This window comes from Natator depressus, chromosome 21, assembly GCF_965152275.1.
Source record: "Natator depressus isolate rNatDep1 chromosome 21, rNatDep2.hap1, whole genome shotgun sequence".
NCBI classification, from domain to species: Eukaryota; Metazoa; Chordata; order Testudines; family Cheloniidae; genus Natator; species Natator depressus.
The window spans coordinates 18,044,097-18,064,148 of NC_134254.1; the positions used below are offsets into that span (position 1 = coordinate 18,044,097).

Genomic DNA, 20,052 nt, shown 5'->3' on the forward strand with positions numbered 1-20,052 from the left:
TGTGCAGTCTGTGAAACTACTTTGTAATTGATGGAACCTACTATATTGCATTGATGCTGTGAAAGCCAAGAATATAGAAAGGAGTATTTTTTCACTCACTAGTATGGTGTAGCTTAGAATGTGTTCAGTCCCATGCACAGCCTGAATTTATTATGAGTTTTATGCCTTAAATATATTTTTTAATTGCCTTTTTGGAAAATGTTCTATTTGAAGAACTTCTTACACTACTATATTATGTATGCAGATGGTACAATGTAACAGGAAATTTTGGTGCTTAACGAGTAGTTTTTCGTTGAAACCTTAGCATTTATGGTTCAATAAATCCAAAAATCTAAAAATGGAGACAGAAAGTAAGACGTGTGTGGATGGTCAAAACAGGCAAAGCTGACATTATAGTCTACAAATTAATAGGTGCTTAAAGAAGTGCCCCAAAGAAGTAATTTATTCATCATTACCCATTTAACACTGGGCTAGATGTGTCTGAGTTGTATTGCTCACTATAATTGTATATAAGGAGATGGATAAATATAAGTTGCCTTACATGTAAGGGATAGCAGATGTGAAGCATGCTTATGATTCTTCACACTGTAGCTAGTGAATGAAAAGTCCTTGCAACTTATTCTAAAGACTCTTAAGTAAACCTGCACATTTTTTCCTAAAATTATTTTCTGATTCAAGCAGCCTAGGTATTAAAAATATATCAGGTCTTGCTCTTGTTTATATTAAAAACTCAGCTCAGGCCATCTCTACACTAGAATGTTTTGTCACCAGAACTTCTGCTGCCTTGCAGTTGCTGATGTTGCTATGTTGCTAAAATACATGCACTCTCGGCTGTTTTTGCTGGTGTCACATATAAGAGGTTATATTGGCAGAAGCCGTGGTGCGCCATGGATAAGCATCCTGATATCTCTACATCACTGTCCAGCACAGTGCTTTGCAGAACATTTTTGCAATGCATTGTGGAACACCCGCACTTCACTCAGGGAATTATGGGAGCTTGGGGTTAAGTTCCCACAATTCCCTTTCTTCCATTCCCTAAAGCTTCTTCTAGATGATCATTTTCATGCCTTTTTAAAAATTCCTACTGTTCCTTGTACTGCTTTTGTTCTCTTTGCCATCTCGCTATTAGAAATATGCAGAGCTCTCGTGTCTGGTTTTAGAGACAGGACATGGGATTATTCTGTATTTGCAGAACTTCAGTGACTACCACTGTAACAGCAACCAGTGGTGCTTTGATGAAGATGAGACAGGACGCTCTGAGGAGGATAAGTGAATGATGTGAACAGTGCATAGAAACTTCAGGATGCTTCAGACATTTGTTGATCAGCTCCACACAGTGGATCAGCATTTCAGGGACCAAGAAACAAGCACTGAGTGGTGGAACACATCACATTGTGATACAGATCTGTGGCAATCAGCAGTGGTTGCAAAACTTTGAGATGTGGGAGGCTGTGTCCCATCCATCCAGTGCAGAGACACCAGAATGAGAACTGCTTTGACAATGGAAAAGGATCTAGCAGTCATGCTCTGGAAGCCTGCAGCCTCATACTACTTTTGGGCTGTGGGCAATCAGTTCAGAATTGTAAAATCTACTGTGGGGGCAGTTGTCATCCTGGTGTGCAAGGCCATGAAGCCTTTTGTGCTGCACAGTATTGTGACTCTGGGGTCTGGGCCATCCCACCTTGCCACTGAGTACGTGAGGAGAAAGGGTACTTTTCCATGGCTGTGCTAATACTGATGGATCACTGGGAACATTTCACTGACATTACTGTTGGATGGACAGAGTGTGTGTGTGTGACACTTGCATTTTCAGGTATACTAGACTTTTCCAAAAGATGCAAGCGTGAACATACTTCCCAGACTGACACATTCATATAGGTGGGGTTGAAATGCTAATCATGATTCTGGGGAACCCAGCCTATCCTTTGTGTCCCTTGTTTATGAAACCATACACTGGATGCCCATACAGTAGCAAGGAGAGTTACCTAGTGTCTGAGCAGGTGCAGGATGACTGTTGAATGTGCTTTCGGTAGGTTGAAAGGCCTCTGGTGATGTCTCATGGAAAGGCTGAATCTCAGTAAGGCAACTCTTCTCATCATAGTAGAATAATGCATAATATTTGTGAAGTGAAGGGAAGGGGAAACTTTACTGTCAGGAAGAAGAACGAGGAGTACTTGTGGCACCTTAGAGACTAACAAATTTATTTGAGCATAAGCTTTCGTGGGCTAAAACCCACTTCATCAGATGCATGCAGTGGAAAATACAGTAGGTAGATATAGATAGACATAGACATAGACACACACACACACAACGTGAAAAAATGGGTGTTGCCATACCCACTATAACGAGAGTGATCAGTTAAGGTGAGCTGTCAGAGTGGAGGGGGGAAGTGTCCAGTTTTGGGCCCCACTCTACAAGAAGGATGTGGAAAAATTGGAGAGAGTCCAGCGGAGGGCAACAAAAGTGGTTAGGGGACTGGAATACATGACTTATGAGGAGAGGCTGAGGGAACTGGGATTGTTTAGTCTGCGGAAGAGAAGACTGAGGGGGGATTTGATAGCTGCTTTCAACTACCTGAAAGGGGGTTCCAAAGAGGATGGATCTAGACTGTTCTCAGTGGTAGCTGATGACAGAACAAGGAGTAATGGTCTCAAGTTGCAGTATGGGAGGTTTAGGTTGGATATTAGGAAAAACTTTTTCACAAGGAGGGTGGTGAAACACTGGAATGCATTACCTAGGGAGGTGGTGGAATCTCCTTCCTTAGAAGTTTTTAAGGTCAGGCTTGAGAAAGCCCTGGCTGGGATGATTTAATTGGGGATTGGTCCTGCTTTGAGCAGGGGGTTGGACTAGATGACCTTGTGAGGTCCCTTCCAACCCTGATATTCTATGATTCTAAGTGGAAAGACTGTCTGCTGATTTTGAACAGCCAGACACAAGGGCGGTAACCAGAGCCCATCAAGGAGCTATAGGGCTGAGGGAGGCCTTAAAAATATCGCTTTAGCAGTGTGCCATATTATTGTGGTGTGCTACTTTTGTGTACTTTGTGTTTTGCCTTGAATCTGGATTTTAAATGATTTCTAAATATCTGTTATGAATTTGGTGAGAGTAGGGGATGCTTTGTTCTTTAACATTTCTTTGACACTCAATAATATTTTGTGATTTTTCAGAAAACCACAATTTTGTGTGCAAATAAACAATGAATAAACTTATTAGCAACAGTAAACTTTGAGGGTTGACACCTATATAACCATATTACACTTTACACTTATATTACTAGTGTTAAATAAGCAAAGTGCTGGGTGTTTGCCTGACCCTGCATTATTTGCAGGTCAGTGTATGCATAGTCACAGTTCTCCTTGTTTTCCACCGTCAAAGAATTGTAGGGAAAAGGCTGTAGGTTGTGCTAGTGCCTTGTGTGTGGGTGGGGTGGGTGGTCTTGTGGACACTGAATTGGGGTCGTATTTGGGGTCGGGAAGGAATTTTCCTCCAGGGCAGATTGGAAGAGGTCCTGGAGGTTTTTCGCCTTCCTCTGTAGCATGGGGCACGGGTCACTTGCTGGAGGATTCTCTGCTCCTTGAAGTCTTTAAACTACGATTTGAGGACTTCAATAGCACAGATATAGGTGTGAGGTTTTTTGCAGGAGTGGTGGGTGAAATTCTGTGGCCTGCGTTGTGCAGGAGGTCAGACTAGATGATCATAATGGTCCATTCTGACCTAAATATCTATGAATCTATGAATTGTGAATGAGATGCAAAGGCTGTTGGGGAGGTGGTTTTTGGATGTTTTGGAGAATTCTGCAACATCTGTTTGCTTGAGCAGGGTCATGTTCCTGGTTCATTTGTTGATGTACCTTTTGGCCCCTCTGCTTTTCCTTGAATAGTTGGTCCTTCCAATTCTGATCCTTCTGATTGATCTCCATGTGGTCCCTCCAGTCTGTACTCTCCCAGACAGCAGCCTCTTTAGACTGGAGAAGCTTCAAAAACATATTCTCACTTTTCTACTTCTTCCAATCAGGGTCAATCTTCTAGCAGATGTGAATGGGGTGCCTTTCAAGGACACCGCAGCCAAGGAGTGTGATAAACAAAAAGATAGAGAGATATTATAGATTGACAGTGGGAGTAGAAAGGAAGAGATAAGCCTCAAAGTTCCCTAAAAATTTCCCCATTGAGATGTTTTATAAAAGTATACAGTGATCATACTGCCTTTGGTTCAGCTTTCTTTGGAACTGCTCTGTAGCTCTAGGCTTGGTGAGTAGCATGAAATTCTCGTTATAAGTCCATAGTCATGAAGGTGGGTAAAAAGTAGCTGAAATTGTAACAGGAAGAAGTGATTATGGCTGATATCACTCCTGAGGGTGACAAAGGCCTAAAGAAGGTGTCTCAAGACTGTCCTATCCTGTATCCTACCAGGCTGTTCACAGTGATGGTGCCAGTTAGACTTATCTCAGAGTAGCATACCAAGGTCTCCTATTGAGGGGGAACAAACAAGATCACCCTTGCTGGAAAAGGATCAGAGAGTGTCTCCTAGAAGATTTATGAAGATTGATCCAGAGGATGGAAGGGACATTTGTGTACAGATTAGCAAAATACTCCTCAAGGGTGAAGGGTTGTTCCCATTGCCTAGTACCAGAAGCCAAAGAAAAGAACCCTGGAGCCAATGACTCCACCTCTACCTCTATTCAAGCAGAGCATGAGAGGGATTTGTTTTGGTCTGGGGAAAAACTGACTTGTAAATCAGAGCACTGTCTTTTGCTGTTTACATTACATGCCTACTCTTAAAAATCAGGTGCTCTGACTGGATAGTCACTGGGTTGTTTGTAAGAGAGATTCTTCTTTGAGGAGTGTCCCTGTGGGTAGGTGTCTTGGCGCCCTGCACTTGTAATCAGAGATTTGTAGCAGCAGTGCCCTGATTGGCTGCGTCGCACTGCTCTGAGCAGTTACCTAGCCTGCACAGCCAACTGACCCCCAGTTCCTTCTCTATCGCCTTTGGCTTGAGTCAGAGTGACAGCAGCATCTCTCCAAATATGTAGATAGCTCAATATTTCTCTTTCTATCCCTTAAATCCTAGTTAATTTTAGTTAACTTTAGTTTTTATTTTCTTACATATTAAAAACAATAATAATTTGCTTTATTAGTCGTAGTTTTTCCTCTCCCACCACCTGGCGGACCGCCGTCAGTGATGACTAAATAAAAACGGACTGACCCCGTTTTTCTCCAGAGCTGCCCTCTTTCAGGCATGCTTGGTTCCCTTGGCTTTAAATGCTGCCTGACCTGCAGGCTCTCGATACCCATTTCTGATGGCCATGCTCAGTGCGTCTGCTGCCTTGGAGAAACCCATATTCCCAAAAAGTATCCTCACTGTAAAAAACTGACTGCCAGGACACGGAAGGCCGGGGACCTTCAACCTAAATTGCTAGTGGTGGAGAAATCCCTCAGGCCAGCCTCCGACCCAGAGTCCAGGCCAACGGTCATCAGCGGCAGACAGGGGCACCACAACTAAGACCACCTATAAGAACCTTGTCCCTAAAAAGGTGACCAAACACCGCTCTCATTCATCTCCACAGTGAGAACACCTAAAAGAAAATGACAGGTTTCAGAGTAACAGCTGTGATAGTCTGTATTCGCAAAAAGAAAAGAGTACTTGTGGCACGTTAGAGACTAACCAATTTATTTGAGCATGAGCTTTCGTGAGCTACAGCTCACTTCATCGGATGCATACTGTGGAAAGTACAGAAGATCTTTTTATACACACATTGTAAGGAAAGTGATCACTTTAGATAAGCTATTACCAACAGGAGAGTGGGTTTGTGGGGGGGGTGGGGAGAAAACCTGGATTTGTGCTGGAAATGGGCCAACTTGATTATCATACACATTGTAAGGAGAGTGATCACTTTAGATAAGCTATTACCAGCAGGAGAGTGGGGTGGGGGGAGAGAAAACCTTTTGTAGTGGTAAACACCCATTTTTTCATGGTTTGTGTGTATAAAAAGATCTTCTGTACTTTCCACAGTATGCATCCAATGAAGTGAGCTGTAGCTCACGAAAGCTTATGCTCAAATAAATTGGTTAGTCTCTAAGGTGCCACAAGTACTCCTTTTCTTTAAAAGAAAATGGTCTCCCGGCAAAAAATCTGCCCCGGTACCGATGACATCGAGAGTCTCAGACCGAGAGGCAATGGGAACGTCCAGTACAGAGACTTCCCAAGGAGCCAAGGACCTGTTATGGGCATGCTCTCAGTCAGGTGCACGCACTAAAGCCAAGCTTCCTAGCGCGGCCCCTGTGGGGCTGAGGAAGATCCCGGCACCGACTAGTGCAGTGGCGCCACTTGCTGCACATACACAGGTCATCAAGACCTCAGCACCGACAGTTCTCACCCTCTCCTCTCAGACTGCGCTGCCATCTCCAGCACCAAGCTTCCTGGTACCACAGCATTTCAGCAGACAGGCAGACCTGGTTGTTTCTTCCACTCCTGGGACCCCCTTATTCAGTACCAACGGTACCTCAGCGAGGCCTGGACCAAGCCAGATCCTCACTCAAGGGGCTTTAGCGCCTCCCCTCTCTAGTGATGATGATTAGGAGGACGACAACACAGGGATGTACAATCCTGGCCACTCCTCTCTCCATTGGTAGGCATGGGAGGCTGGCAGGTTCAACCTTGGATGCTACCTCCTATTGCCTTGCCACCCAACTTGGGCCATCTACAGAGCCCAGAACATTAGGCCTCCTAACCTACCAGCCTCCAGAACACCCTGCTTTCCCTCACCGACGGACCCAGCACCTTCAGAGGCCCAAAATGAGGAGACTGAAGAACAGGAGGGAGAACTGGAGGTCCTGGTGATGTCAAGGAACTATGACGTGATTGGAATAACAGAGACTTGGTGGGATAACTCACATGACTGGAGTACAGTCATGGATGGTTATAAACTGTTCAGGAAGGACAGGCAGGGCAGAAAAGGTGGGGGAGTAGCACTGTATGTAAGGGAGCAGTATGACTGCTCAGAGCTCCGGTACGAAACTGTGGAAAAACCTGAGTGTCTCTGGATTAAGTTTAGAAGTGTGTGCAACAAGAGTGATGTAGTGGTGGGAGTCTGCTATAGACCACCGGACCAGGGGGATGAGGTGGATGAGGCTTTCTTCCGGCAACTCACGGAAGCTACTAGATCGCATGCCCTGATTCTCATGGGTGACTTTAATTTTCCTGATATCTGCTGGGAGAGCAATACAGCGGTGCATAGACAATCCAGGAAGTTTTTGGAAAGCGTAGGGGACAATTTTCTGGCGCAGGTGCTAGGGGAGCCAACTAGGGGGGGCGCTTTTCTTGACCTGCTGCTCACAAACCGGGTAGAATTAGTGGGGGAAGCAAAAGTGGATGGGAATCTGGGAGGCAGTGACCATGAGTTGGTTGAGTTCAGGATCCTGACGCAGGGAAGAAAGGTAAGCAGCAGGATACGGACCCTGGACTTCAGGAAAGCAGACTTCGACTCCCTCAGGGAACAGATGGCCAGGATCCCCTGGGGGACTAACATGAAGGGGAAGGGAGTCCAGGAGAGCTGGCTGTATTTCAAGGAATCCCTGTTGAGGTTACAGGGACAAACCATCCCGATGAGTCGAAAGAATAGTAAATATGGCAGGCGACCAGCTTGGCTTAATGGTGAAATCCTAGCGGATCTTAAACATAAAAAAGAAGCTTACAAGAAGTGGAAGGTTGGACATATGACCAGGGAAGAGTATAAAAATATTGCTCGGGCATGTAGGAAAGATATCAGGAGGGCCAAATCGCACCTGGAGCTGCAGCTAGCAAGAGATGTCAAGAGTAACAAGAAGGGTTTCTTCAGGTATGTTGGCAACAAGAAGTAAGCCAAGGAAAGTGTGGGCCCCTTACTGAATGAGGGAGGCAACCTAGTGACAGAGGATGTGGAAAAAGCTAATGTACTCAATGCTTTTTTTGCCTCTGTTTTCACTAACAAGGTCAGCTCCCAGACTGCTGCGCTGGGCATCACAGAATGGGGAAGAGATGGCCAGCCCTCTGTGGAGATAGAGGTAGTTAGGGACTATTTAGAAAAGCTGGACGTGCACAAGTCCATGGGGCCGGACGAGTTGCATCCGAGAGTGCTGAAGGAATTGGCGGCTGTGATTGCAGAGCCCTTGGCCATTATCTTTGAAAACTCGTGGCGAACGGGGGAAGTCCCGGATGACTGGAAAAAGGCTAATGTAGTGCCAATCTTTAAAAAAGGGAAGAAGGAGGATCCTGGGAACTACAGGCCAGTCAGCCTCACCTCAGTCCCTGGAAAAATCATGGAGCAGGTCCTCAAAGAATCAATCCTGAAGCACTTACATGAGAGGAAAGTGATCAGGAACAGTCAGCATGGGTTCACCAAGGGAAGGTCATGCCTGACTAATCTAATCGCCTTTTATGATGAGATTACTGGTTCTGTGGATGAAGGGAAAGCAGTGGATGTATTGTTTCTTGACTTTAGCAAAGCTTTTGACACGGTCTCCCACAGTATTCTTGTCAGCAAGTTAAGGAAGTATGGGCTGGATGAATGCACTATAAGGTGGGTAGAAAGGTGGCTAGATTGTCGGGCTCAACGGGTAGTGATCAATGGCTCCATGTCTAGTTGGCAGCCGGTGTCAAGTGGTGTGCCCCAGGGGTCGGTCCTGGGGCCGGTTTTGTTCAATATCTTCATAAATGATCTGGAGGATGGTGTGGATTGCACTCTCAGCAAATTTGCGGATGATACTAAACTGGGAGGAGTGGTAGATACGCTGGAGGGGAGGGATAGGATACAGAAGGACCTAGACAAATTGGAGGATTGGGCCAAAAGAAATCTGATGAGGTTCAATAAGGATAAGTGCAGGGTCCTGCACTTAGGATGGAAGAATCCAATGCACCGCTACAGACTAGGGACCGAATGGCTAGGCAGCAGTTCTGCAGAAAAGGACCTAGGAGTGACAGTGGACGAGAAGCTGGATATGAGTCAACAGTGTGCCCTTGTTGCCAAGAAGGCCAATGGCATTTTGGGATGTATAAGTAGGGGCATAGCGAGCAGATCGAGGGACGTGATCGTTCCCCTCTATTCGACACTGGTGAGGCCTCATCTGGAGTACTGTGTCCAGTTTTGGGCCCCCCACTACAAGAAGGATGTGGATAAATTGGAGAGAGTCCAGCGAAGGGCAACAAAAATGATTAGGGGTCTAGAGCACATGACTTATGAAGAGAGGCTGAGGGAGCTGGGATTGTTTAGTCTGCAGAAGAGAAGAATGAGGGGGGATTTGATAGCTGCTTTCAACTACCTGAAAGGGGGTTCCAAAGAGGATGGCTCTAGACTGTTCTCAATGGTAGCAGATGACAGAACGAGGAGTAATGGTCTCAAGTTGCAATGGGGGAGGTTTAGATTGGATATTAGGAAAAACTTTTTCACTAAGAGGGTGGTGAAACACTGGAATGCGTTAGCTAGGGAGGTGGTAGAATCTCCTTCCTTAGAGGTTTTTAAGGTCAGGCTTGACAAAGCCCTGGCTGGGATGATTTAACTGGGAATTGGTCCTGCTTCGAGCAGGGGGTTGGACTAGATGACCTTCTGGGGTCCCTTCCAACCCTGATATTCTATGAGGAGACACCTTGTCACCTACACACATTTCATCGTTGTCCCCAGATGAAACAATTGTGAAACAATTGGGAGCAAAGCCTATTCTTCCGCCACCTTATAATTCTGCATTGCAAATTGCTCTGCATGGTTGGCAAAATATACGCAAAATCTGTTTTCTAAAATGTCATCCTTTATTGAACACCTGCTGGAAGACAAGAGAGAAGCGTAGAAATCCAACATCTCCAAAGGTGCTCTCATTGCAAGGATGGCCCTCCAATCTTCCCTCGATTCTGCAGACACAGCAGCATGCTCCATTGTGACCTCCGTGGTCATGCGTCTGGCATCGTGGCTCCACCTATCTGGATTCCCTGGGGAGGTGCAGGCTACTGTGGAAGACCTACCCTTTGAGGGTCAGAAATTGTTTGCAGAATCCACAGACGTGTCCCTACATACTTTAAAAGACTCCCGGGCCATCTTAAAGACTCTAGGCATCTATGTCCCTGGAAACAAGAAAAAGCAAGGCAGGTTTTACAACCAAAAATTCTGGGCTGCATCATAATCTCAGCCCAAAAGACACTATAGCCAATGCCGCAAACAGAGGCAGATGGGGCAAAGGCAGAATCAAGACCAGACTTCCACATTCCAGCCTTCCACCTCCAGGCAATTGTTTTGAAGGTCTGGTCGAGGGCCTGAGACCTCTGTGCTTTCTACTTCTGGATCTCAACCACACTGTAATGCCATTTGAAGACCGCCTGTCACCATATTACCTATTCTGAAACAACATCACTACAGACAAATGGGTCCTGGAAATTATCCAGCAGGATTACTCCATCACGTTTTATTTCTATCGCACCTATCTACCACCTTCTTCCATCCCTCTTCAGGGACTCCTCTTATGAGCCCCTGTTACAACAGGAAATAACCCATCTCCTGCAATTAGGGGCTGTGGAACCAGTACCAGCTCTACACAGGGGAAGGGGATTTTATTCCCATTATTTCCTCACTCAGAAAAAGAACGGTGGATGGAGACCCATTCTGGATTTATGCCAACTCAACAAGTTTGTGAAAACGCAGCGATTCAAAATGGTGACCCTATCGACGATAATTCCAGCATTAGACAAAGGAGATTGTCTCTTGTCCCTCGACCAAGAAGACGCTTACTTTCATGTCACTGTTCACCCCAGCACACACAAGATTCTTGCGCTTCACCCTAGAACACTCAACATTACCAGTACAGAGTGCTACACTTCGGACTGTCAGCCGCCCCAAGGGTCTTCTCCAAGGTCCTCGCTGTCACTGCAGCTCACCTCCACAGACTAGGAGTTATGATTTTTCCATACCTGGATAACTGCCTGTTAAGAACACCAACACAGCAGGCAGCACTAGAAGCCACACAGTCCACAATTGTCCTCATTATGAACCTCGGACTTCAAATAAATCTTCAGAAGTCCACGTTGGTCCCTGTCTAACAACTGGAATTTATAGGGGCCTATCTTGACTACCTCACGGCAACAGCGAGGTTACCCCAACAGTGCTTCCTCAACTTAAACACTCTGATTACTATGGTCATGGACAGCCCACAAACGTCCGCCAGGACGTGCCTACAAATTTTGGGGCATATGGCTGCTATGACTTTCATCGTCAAACATGCCAGACTACATATGAGATGCCTACAAGCCTGGCTTCGCACTTGCTGTATACCACACAAGCACTCCCTCAACAGGTGGCTCACCATGCCCCACAAGGTAAAGGATTCCCTTGAGTGGTGGACACAACCACAAAATGTCTGTTCATGTGTCCCATTTCAACAGAAATCTTCTACCATAATGATCACCATGGATGCCTCCCTCATGGGATGTGGAGCTCACTTGGGCGACAACATGATCCAAGGTCACTGATCCACAGTGGAAGACAACTTGCACATAAACATACCAGAACTAAGAGCAGTCAGAAACGCATGCGAGCATTTCCTTTCTCTAATCCACAACACTACTGTCCAAAGTCCTTACAGACAACACAGCGTGCATGTTCTACATACACCGCCAACGGGGAGCCCAGTCATACCCTCTCTGCATGGAGGCAATACACCTCTGGAATTGGTGCATCTCCAACAATGTAGACATCGCTGCATCCTACCTGCCGGTACATCAGATTTCTCACAAACCCACAAGTGAGAGATGGACTATGCAACCCTCACCACCATATTCAACCTATGGGGGTTCCCCGCTATAGACATATTTGCAACAGCTCACAATGCAAAGCGCCGCTAATGTATACATTCCCTCCGATCCCACTTCTGAGTTGGGTTATACACAAGATGAGGCAAGACAAGTCCAGGGTCATTCTCTCTTCGCCTACATGGCCCAGACAAACATGGTTCCCATACCTGAAACAAACGGCAGTGAAACCACCTTGAACCCTCCTCTTAATACCTCATTTCCTGACACAGGGCCGAGGACACATCAATCGCCCCAACCTAGCTCTTCTCCATCTCCAGGCCTGGGTTCTCGATGGCTATCAGGTATTGACAAAGACTATTACTTTGTCAATGAATGAGGGAATGCAACCTAGTGACAGAGGATGTGGAAAAAGCTAATGTACTCAATGCTTTTTTTGCCTCTGTTTTCACTAACAAGGTCAGCTCCCAGACTGCTGCGCTGGGCATCACAGAATGGGGAAGAGATGGCCAGCCCTCTGTGGAGATAGAGGTGGTTAGGGACTATTTAGAAAAGCTGGACGTGCACAAGTCCATGGGGCCGGACGAGTTGCATCCGAGAGTGCTGAAGGAATTGGCGGCTGTGATTGCAGAGCCCTTGGCCATTATCTTTGAAAACTCGTGGCGAACGGGGGAAGTCCCGGATGACTGGAAAAAGGCTAATGTAGTGCCAATCTTTAAAAAAGGGAAGAAGGAGGATCCTGGGAACTACAGGCCGGTCAGCCTCACCTCAGTCCCTGGAAAAATCATGGAGCAGGTCCTCAAAGAATCAATCCTGAAGCACTTACATGAGAGGAAAGTGATCAGGAACAGTCAGCATGGATTCACCAAGGGAAGGTCATGCCTGACTAATCTAATCGCCTTTTATGATGAGATTACTGGTTCTGTGGATGAAGGGAAAGCAGTGGATGTATTGTTTCTTGACTTTAGCAAAGCTTCTGACACGGTCTCCCACAGTATTCTTGTCAGCAAGTTAAAGAAGTATGGGCTGGATGAATGCACTATAAGGTGGGTAGAAAGCTGGCTAGATTGTCGGGCTCAACGGGTAGTGATAAATGGCTCCATGTCTAGTTGGCAGCCGGTGTCAAGTGGAGTGCCCCAGGGGTCGGTCCTGGGGCCAGTTTTGTTCAATATCTTCATAAATGATCTGGAGGATGGTGTGGATTGCACTCTCAGCAAATTTGCAGATGATACTAAACTGGGAGGAGTGGTAGATACGCTGGAGGGGAGGGATAGGATACAGAAGGACCTAGACAAATTGGAGGATTGGGCCAAAAGAAATCTGATGAGGTTCAATAAGGATAAGTGCAGGGTCCTGCACTTAGGATGGAAGAATCCAATGCACTGCTACAGACTAGGGACCGAATGGCTAGGCAGCAGTTCTGCGGAAAAGGACCTAGGGGTGACAGTGGACGAGAAGCTGGATATGAGTCAGCAGTGTGCCCTTGTTGCCAAGAAGGCCAATGGCATTTTGGGATGTATAAGTAGGGGCATAGCCAGCAGATCGAGGGATGTGATCGTTCCCCTCTATTCGACACTGGTGAGGCCTCATCTGGAGTACTGTGTCCAGTTTTGGGCCCCACACTACAAGAAGGATGTGGATAAATTGGAGAGAGTCCAGCGAAGGGCAACAAAAATGATTAGGGGTCTAGAGCACATGACTTATGAAGAGAGGCTGAGGGAGCTGGGATTGTTTAGTCTGCAGAAGAGAAGAATGAGGGGGGATTTGATAGCTGCTTTCAACTACCTGAAAGGGGGTTCCAAAGAGGATGGCTCTAGACTGTTCTCAATGGTAGCAGATGACAGAACGAGGAGTAATGGTCTCAAGTTGCAATGGGGGAGGTTTAGATTGGATATTAGGAAAAACTTTTTCACTAAGAGGGTGGTGAAACACTGGAATGCGTTAGCTAGGGAGGTGGTAGAATCTCCTTCCTTAGAGGTTTTTAAGGTCAGGCTTGACAAAGCCCTGGCTGGGATGATTTAACTGGGAATTGGTCCTGCTTCGAGCAGGGGGTTGGACTAGATGACCTTCTGGGGTCCCTTCCAACCCTGATATTCTATGATTCTATGATTCTATTCCAAGGAAGTTAGACATACTCTTGAACAGTCGCAGACTGACTACACGAAAAACATACACACAACTGGACACGATTTCGCACCTGGTGTGAGGCTAACCATATTTCCCCACGGTCGGCCCCACTGCCCCAGGTCCTTGTGTATATATATTGGGTCTTAAAAAATCAGGGCTATCCAACAGCTCCATCAGAGTACACCTAGCTGCAATCACCTCGTTACACGATAATGTGGATGGAGCTACTATCTTTGCTCATTCAATGACTAAGCATTTTCTAAAAGCCATGATAATACCTACCCAATGCTAAAAGACCCTGGTCCCATGTGGGAACTTAACCTCATCCTCCGTAGCCTCATGGAGAAACCATTTGAACCCGTAGCGACTTGTCTGTTGCTACATCTATCAATGAAGGTGGCCTTCTTCATCGCCATCACGTCGGGAAGAAGGGTGGGAGAGCTACGTACCCTAATGATTCACCCACCTTTTACCACATTCTATAAAGACAAAGTGATCCTATGGCTGCACCCCAAATTCATACCCAAGGTAGCCTCGCCGTTTCATCTAAATCAAACCATATACTTACCTGTGTTTTTCCCGAAACCACATGTTGACAACAGGGAGGCTTTTCTTCACATGCTCGATGTCCGCAGAGCACTAGCCTTTTACCAAGAAAGAACAAAAACGTTTAGAAAATTCTCTCTTTTCTCTCTATAACAGAATGATGAAAGGGTCAGACCATTTCTAAACAGAGACTATGTAAATGGATATCAAGCTGTATCCGTTTGTGTTAACAGCAGAGCAACCTCCCGGCTCCGCCAGGAGTTCACACACGCTCCACCAGAGTGTTATCAACATCAGTAGCATTCCTCAATAATATACCCATACGGACATTTGCAAAGCAGCTACCCGGGCCTCTGCCCACACTTTTACTAAACATTATGCTCTCGAGCAACAATCAGCTGCAGACACACAGTTTGGAGACTCTGTGCTAGCCACAGTCAATAAAACAACTCTGAAGTCCCCCCTCCACTGAGGGGCACTGCTCCATAGTCACTGAAAGTGGAGCACCCACAGGGACACTCCTCGAAGAAGAAGAAGAAGGTTACTCACCCTGTGCAGTAACTGAGGTTCTTCGAGATGGTTGTCCCTGTGAGTGCTCCACTATCCCCCCCTCCTCCCCTCTACTTTGGAGTTTCATGCTGATCCTCTGGGGTAGAGAAGGAACTGAGGGTTGGTTGGCTGCGCATGCTGGGTAACTGCTCAGAGCAGTGCGAGATGGGAGCCGCATGTGCATGGCCAACCGTGGCACTGCTACTATAAATCTGATTACAAGTGCAGGGCGCCAAGACACCTAAAGTGGAGCACCCGCAGGGACAACCATCTCAAAGAACCTCAGTTACTCCACAGGGTGAGTAACCTTCCCTTTTTAATTTCCCATGTACTTCATTTTTATGGTGAGGTTGTAATAATTGATTTTTCTAATTTGTTAGTGTTTTTTGATGCTGAAATTCTGCCTTGCTGCTAAAACATGCTGGCTACTCTTAGTCTCTTATTTTATTGCCAGTACAAATTTATTTTAAAGATTGGCTACTTTCAAGGTCAATTCCTTTGTTCTCTGACCGCATGAATGAGTGTCACTTTGAAGGAGGGGAGTAGTAGCGGTGGAGGAGGTTTTGGGCACAATGAAAAAAATGCACGTAAAGAATCATGCAGGTGTATCCCTTCCTGTTTTCCCTTCTTCCTCTCTGGGCTTGTCTGGGTCAGGTTTGGCTATGTTTCGAAGAGCTCCTGGTTTTCTGTGGGGTTTGAATCCCCTTCGGTGTACCCTTCTCTGAGCAAGTTGTTGCTGGCTGCTGTTGAGTTTCCCTCCTCTTAAATCTCATGAAGCGTCCAAAGTTGCATTCAGGGTGGTGGTGAGGTTCCTGCAAAGTATGGCATGGAGCTCTTCATAGAAGCGGCAAGTTTGGGGTGGCTTCAGATTTTCTTTGTGGTACAGCTGCCACAGTTTGCCTTTCTGGCATTTCGTCTCATCCCTGCTGTAGCCCAGGTCTTGCATACTCTCTGCCTTGTCTGAATAAACATCCCTGTTCCTGCAGTGGCCCTGCATCTGGGCTTGCACAGCCCCTTCTTCACACAGGCTGAGGAGATCCAGAAGAAAAAAGGGGAACGTCTATGTACCAGCAATGCAGATACAAGTAAGTAACCGTTTTCATGTTCTCTCCACGGGTACTAATGCAGAGAGTGGACCAGATGATATGTCTGAGGGAAGGGAACAGAAAGAGACTCTGTCGATTGCAAGGCATGAGATGCACTGTCCTAGGGATGGGGGTTCCACGACCACCGCTCCCAAGAGAAGGAGGCGGGTGGTGGTGGTTGGGGACTCTCTCCTCAGGGGGACTGAGTCATCTATCTGCCGCCCCGACCGGGAAAACCGAGAAGTCTGCTGCTTGCCAGGAGCTAAGATTCGCGATGTGACGGAGAGACTGCCGAGACTCATCAAGCCCTCAGATCGCTGCCCCTTCCTGCTTCTCCACGTGGGCACCAATGGTACTGCCAAGAATGACCTTGAGCGGATCACTGCAGACTACGTGGCTCTGGGAAGAAGGACAAAGGAGTTTGAGGCGTAGATGGTGTTCTCGTCCATCCTCCCCGTGGAAGGAAAAGGCCTGGGTAGAGACCGTCGAATCGTGGAAGTCAACAAATGGCTACGCAGGTGGTGTCGGAGAGAAGGCTTTGGATTCTTTGACCATGGGATGGTGTTCCAAGAAGGAGGAGTGCTAGGCAGAGACAGGCTCCACCTAACAAAGAGAGGGAAGAGCATCTTCGAAAGCAGGCTGGCTAACCTAGTGAGGAGGGCTTTAAACTAGGTTCACTGGGGGAAGGAGACCAAAGCCCTGAGGTAAGTGGGGAAGTGGGATACCGGGAGGAAGCACGAGCAGGAGCGCGTGAGAGGGGAGGGCTCCTGCCTCATACTGAGAAAGAGGGACGATCAGCGAGTTATCTCAAGTGCCTATACACAAATGCCTATACACAAATGCACAAAGCCTGGGAAACAAGCAGGGAGAACTGGAAGTCCTGGCAAAGTCAAGGAATTATGATGTGATTGGGATAACCGAGACTTGGTGGGATAACTCACGTGACTGGAGTACTGTCATGGATGGATATAAGCTGTTCAGGAAGGACAGGCAGGGCAGAAAAGGTGGGGGAGTTGCACTGTATGTAAGGTAGCAGTATGACTGCTCAGAGCTCAAGTATGAAACTGCAGAAAAACCTGAGTCTCTGAATTAAGTTTAGAAGTGTGAGCAACAAGGGTGATGTCATGGTGGGAGTCTACTATAGACCACCGGACCAGGGGGAATGAGGTGGACGAGGCTTTCTTCCGGCAACTCGTAGAAGTTACTAGATCGCATGCCCTGATTCTCATGGGTGACTTTAATTTTCCTGATATCTGCTGGGAGAGCAATACAGCAGTGCACAGACAATCCAGGAAGTTTTTGGAACGTGTAAGGGACAATTTCCTGGTGCAAGTGCTGGAGGAACCAACTAGGGGCAGAGCTCTTCTTGACCTGCTGCTCACAAACCAGGAAGAATTAGTAGGGGACGCAAAAGTGGATGGGAGCCTGGGAGGCAGTGACCATGAGATGGTCGAGTTCAGGATCCTGACATAGGGAAGAAAGGAGAGCAGCAGAATACGGACCCTGGACTTCAGAAAAGCAGACTTTGACTCCCTCAGGGAACTGATGGGCAAGATCCCCTGGGAGAATAACATGAGGGGGAAAGGAGTCCAAGAGAGCTGGCTGTATGTATTTTAAAGAATCCTTATTGAGGTTACAGGGACAAACCATCCCGATGTGTAGAAAGAATGGTAAATATGGCAGGCAACCAGCTTGGCTTAACACTGAAATCCTTGCTGCTCTTAAATACAAAAAAGAAGCTTACAAGAAGTGGAAGATTGGACAAATGACCAGGGAAGAGTATAAAAATATTGCTCGGGGATGCAGGAGTGAAATCAGGAAGGCCAAATCACACCTGGAGTTGCAGCCAGCAAGAGATGTTAAGAGTAACAAGAAGGGTTTCTTCAGGTATGTTGGCAACAAGAAGAAAGTCAAGGAAAGTGTGGGCCCCTTACTGAATGAGGGAGGCAACCTAGTGACAGAGGATGTGGAAAAAGCTAATGTACTCCATGCTTTTTTTGCCTCTGTCTTCATGAACAAGGTCAGCTTCCAGACTGCTGCACTGGGCTGCACAGCATGGGGAGGAGGTGACCAGCCCTCTGTGAGGAAAGAAGTGGTTCGGGACTATTTAGAAATACTGGATGTGCACGAGTCCATGGGGCCGGATGTGTTGCATCCGAGAGTGCTAAAGGGGGTTGGACTAGATGACGTCCTGAGGTCTCTTCCAACCGTGATATTCTATGGTTCTATGATTTTTCCTGGTCGAAGCAGGAGCATGAACTTTAGCTGGAGGTCTGTCTTTTTGCTAAACTGTGCTGATCTAGTGTGCTAGGTGCACTTGCAAAGGTGGGATAGCGGTAAAAGTGGAATTTCTAAAACATGCTGGAAATTTTTAAAGTTTGGAGGTGTGGATTTCTGGTCACTGTGACCACCTCTGCTGCAGAGGTCAGAATTGTGACCAGAGCAGTCACTGTTACAGGGACAGGGCCATTGTAGGACTGGTCTCACTGATACAGGTAATGCAGCGCCCACAGTGGCATTCCCCCTGGTAGATGTAAGTTGAGTGAGGACTTGAGTCATTCAGGGAGATGATTTTATTTTGGCAACAGAATGCCTGGGTTATGCTGACAGGATTCAGATTTGGGTTTGGATGCATGGAAACGTGTGGCAACGAAAAGCTGCTTCTTTCGACAAACTTTGTAGTATGGACCAGGCCCCTGTATAAGTTAGACACTGTCATCCTTAACTTCAAATTTCCTGGGGTTTGTATCAGAATTGTAATATTTTCTGAGCATTGGCACATATGACCTCAGGTGTAGTTATAATTTGATATTCACTAAAGAAGCCATCATTCTTGGGGCTGGTGCCTCAGCATGAAATTCCCCTTGTTAAGATTTTTCATCCTTTGAGACACCTATAGATTTGCTCAAGGGCTCTGTTCTACTGAACTTGTTCCAGCCTCTTGTACCTCAGAAGCCCCTGAATGTTCCAACCAGTTCCTTTCTGAGAGCGGTCAGTGAGAGAGGTGCTGCCCAATGAATCATAGGCTCATAGAATCCTAGACTCTCCGGGTTGGAAGGGACCTCAGGAGGTCATCTAGTCCAACCCCCTGCTCAAAGCAGGACCAATCCCCAATTTTTGCCCCAGATCCCTAAATGGCCCCCTCAAGGATTGAACTCACAACCCTGGGTTTAGCAGGCCAATGCTCGAACCACTGAGCTTTCCCTCCCCCGTGGTTCTAACCTATGCTGTGCCTCCCCTGGGAAACCGGAAAAACTCTTTTTCTCCTTCACAAAACTGTCACAAGCTAGCCCATTGTTTGCTTGAGATCAGAAGCTGGCAAATCCTAGCAAGATAGACTAGAAGAAGAGTTTGCAGCCACAGCAGTCTCCAATGGGAGACGTATACTCTCAGTTCATTAATGATCTGGATGTCGGGATGGATTGCACCCTCAACAAGTTTGCGGATGATACTAAGCTGGGGGGAGAGGTAGATTCGCTGGAGGGTAGGGATAGGGTCCAGAGTGACCTGGACAAATTGGAGGATTGGGCCAAAAGAAATCTGATGAGGTTCAAGAAAGACAAGTGCAGAGTTCTGTACTTAGGACAGAAGAATCCCGTGCACTGCTACAGACTGCGGACCGACTGGCTTAGCAGCAGTTCTGCAGAAAAGGACCTGGGGATTAAAGTGGACGAGAGGCTGGATATGAGTCAACAGTGTGTCCCGTTAGCCTTCTTGGCAACAAGTATATTGGGCTGCATTAGTAGAAGTGTTGCCGGCAGATCGAGGGAAGTGATTATTCCCCTCTATTCAGCATTGGTGAGGCCACAGCTGGAATACTGTGTCCAGTTTTGGTCCTCCCACTACAGAAGGGATGTGGACAGATTGGAAAGAGTCCTGTGGAAGGCAATGAAAATGGTTAGGGGGCTGGGGCAAATGATTTACGAGGAGAGGCTGAGGGAACTGGGCTTATTTAGTCTGCAGAAGAGAAGAGTGAGGGGGG

At 46.9% G+C, this 20,052-nt stretch overlaps 1 protein-coding gene across 5 annotated transcripts in view; it reads left to right on the forward strand.

Moving 5' to 3' along the window:
- KDM5B (lysine demethylase 5B) overlaps positions 1-20,052 on the forward strand; it is a 190,687-nt gene that overhangs the window by 46,427 nt on the left and 124,208 nt on the right. Inside the window, exon 1 of one of the 5 annotated variants that reach the window (XM_074936222.1) lies at positions 15,887-16,070. The exons of the other annotated variants lie outside the window; for them this stretch is intronic. Coding sequence (XP_074792323.1) covers positions 16,059-16,070 — 12 coding nt within the window. The 5' untranslated portion in view covers positions 15,887-16,058. Of the gene's footprint in view, positions 1-15,886; positions 16,071-20,052 lie in introns of those variants that run through there. 5 annotated transcript variants of the gene reach the window in all.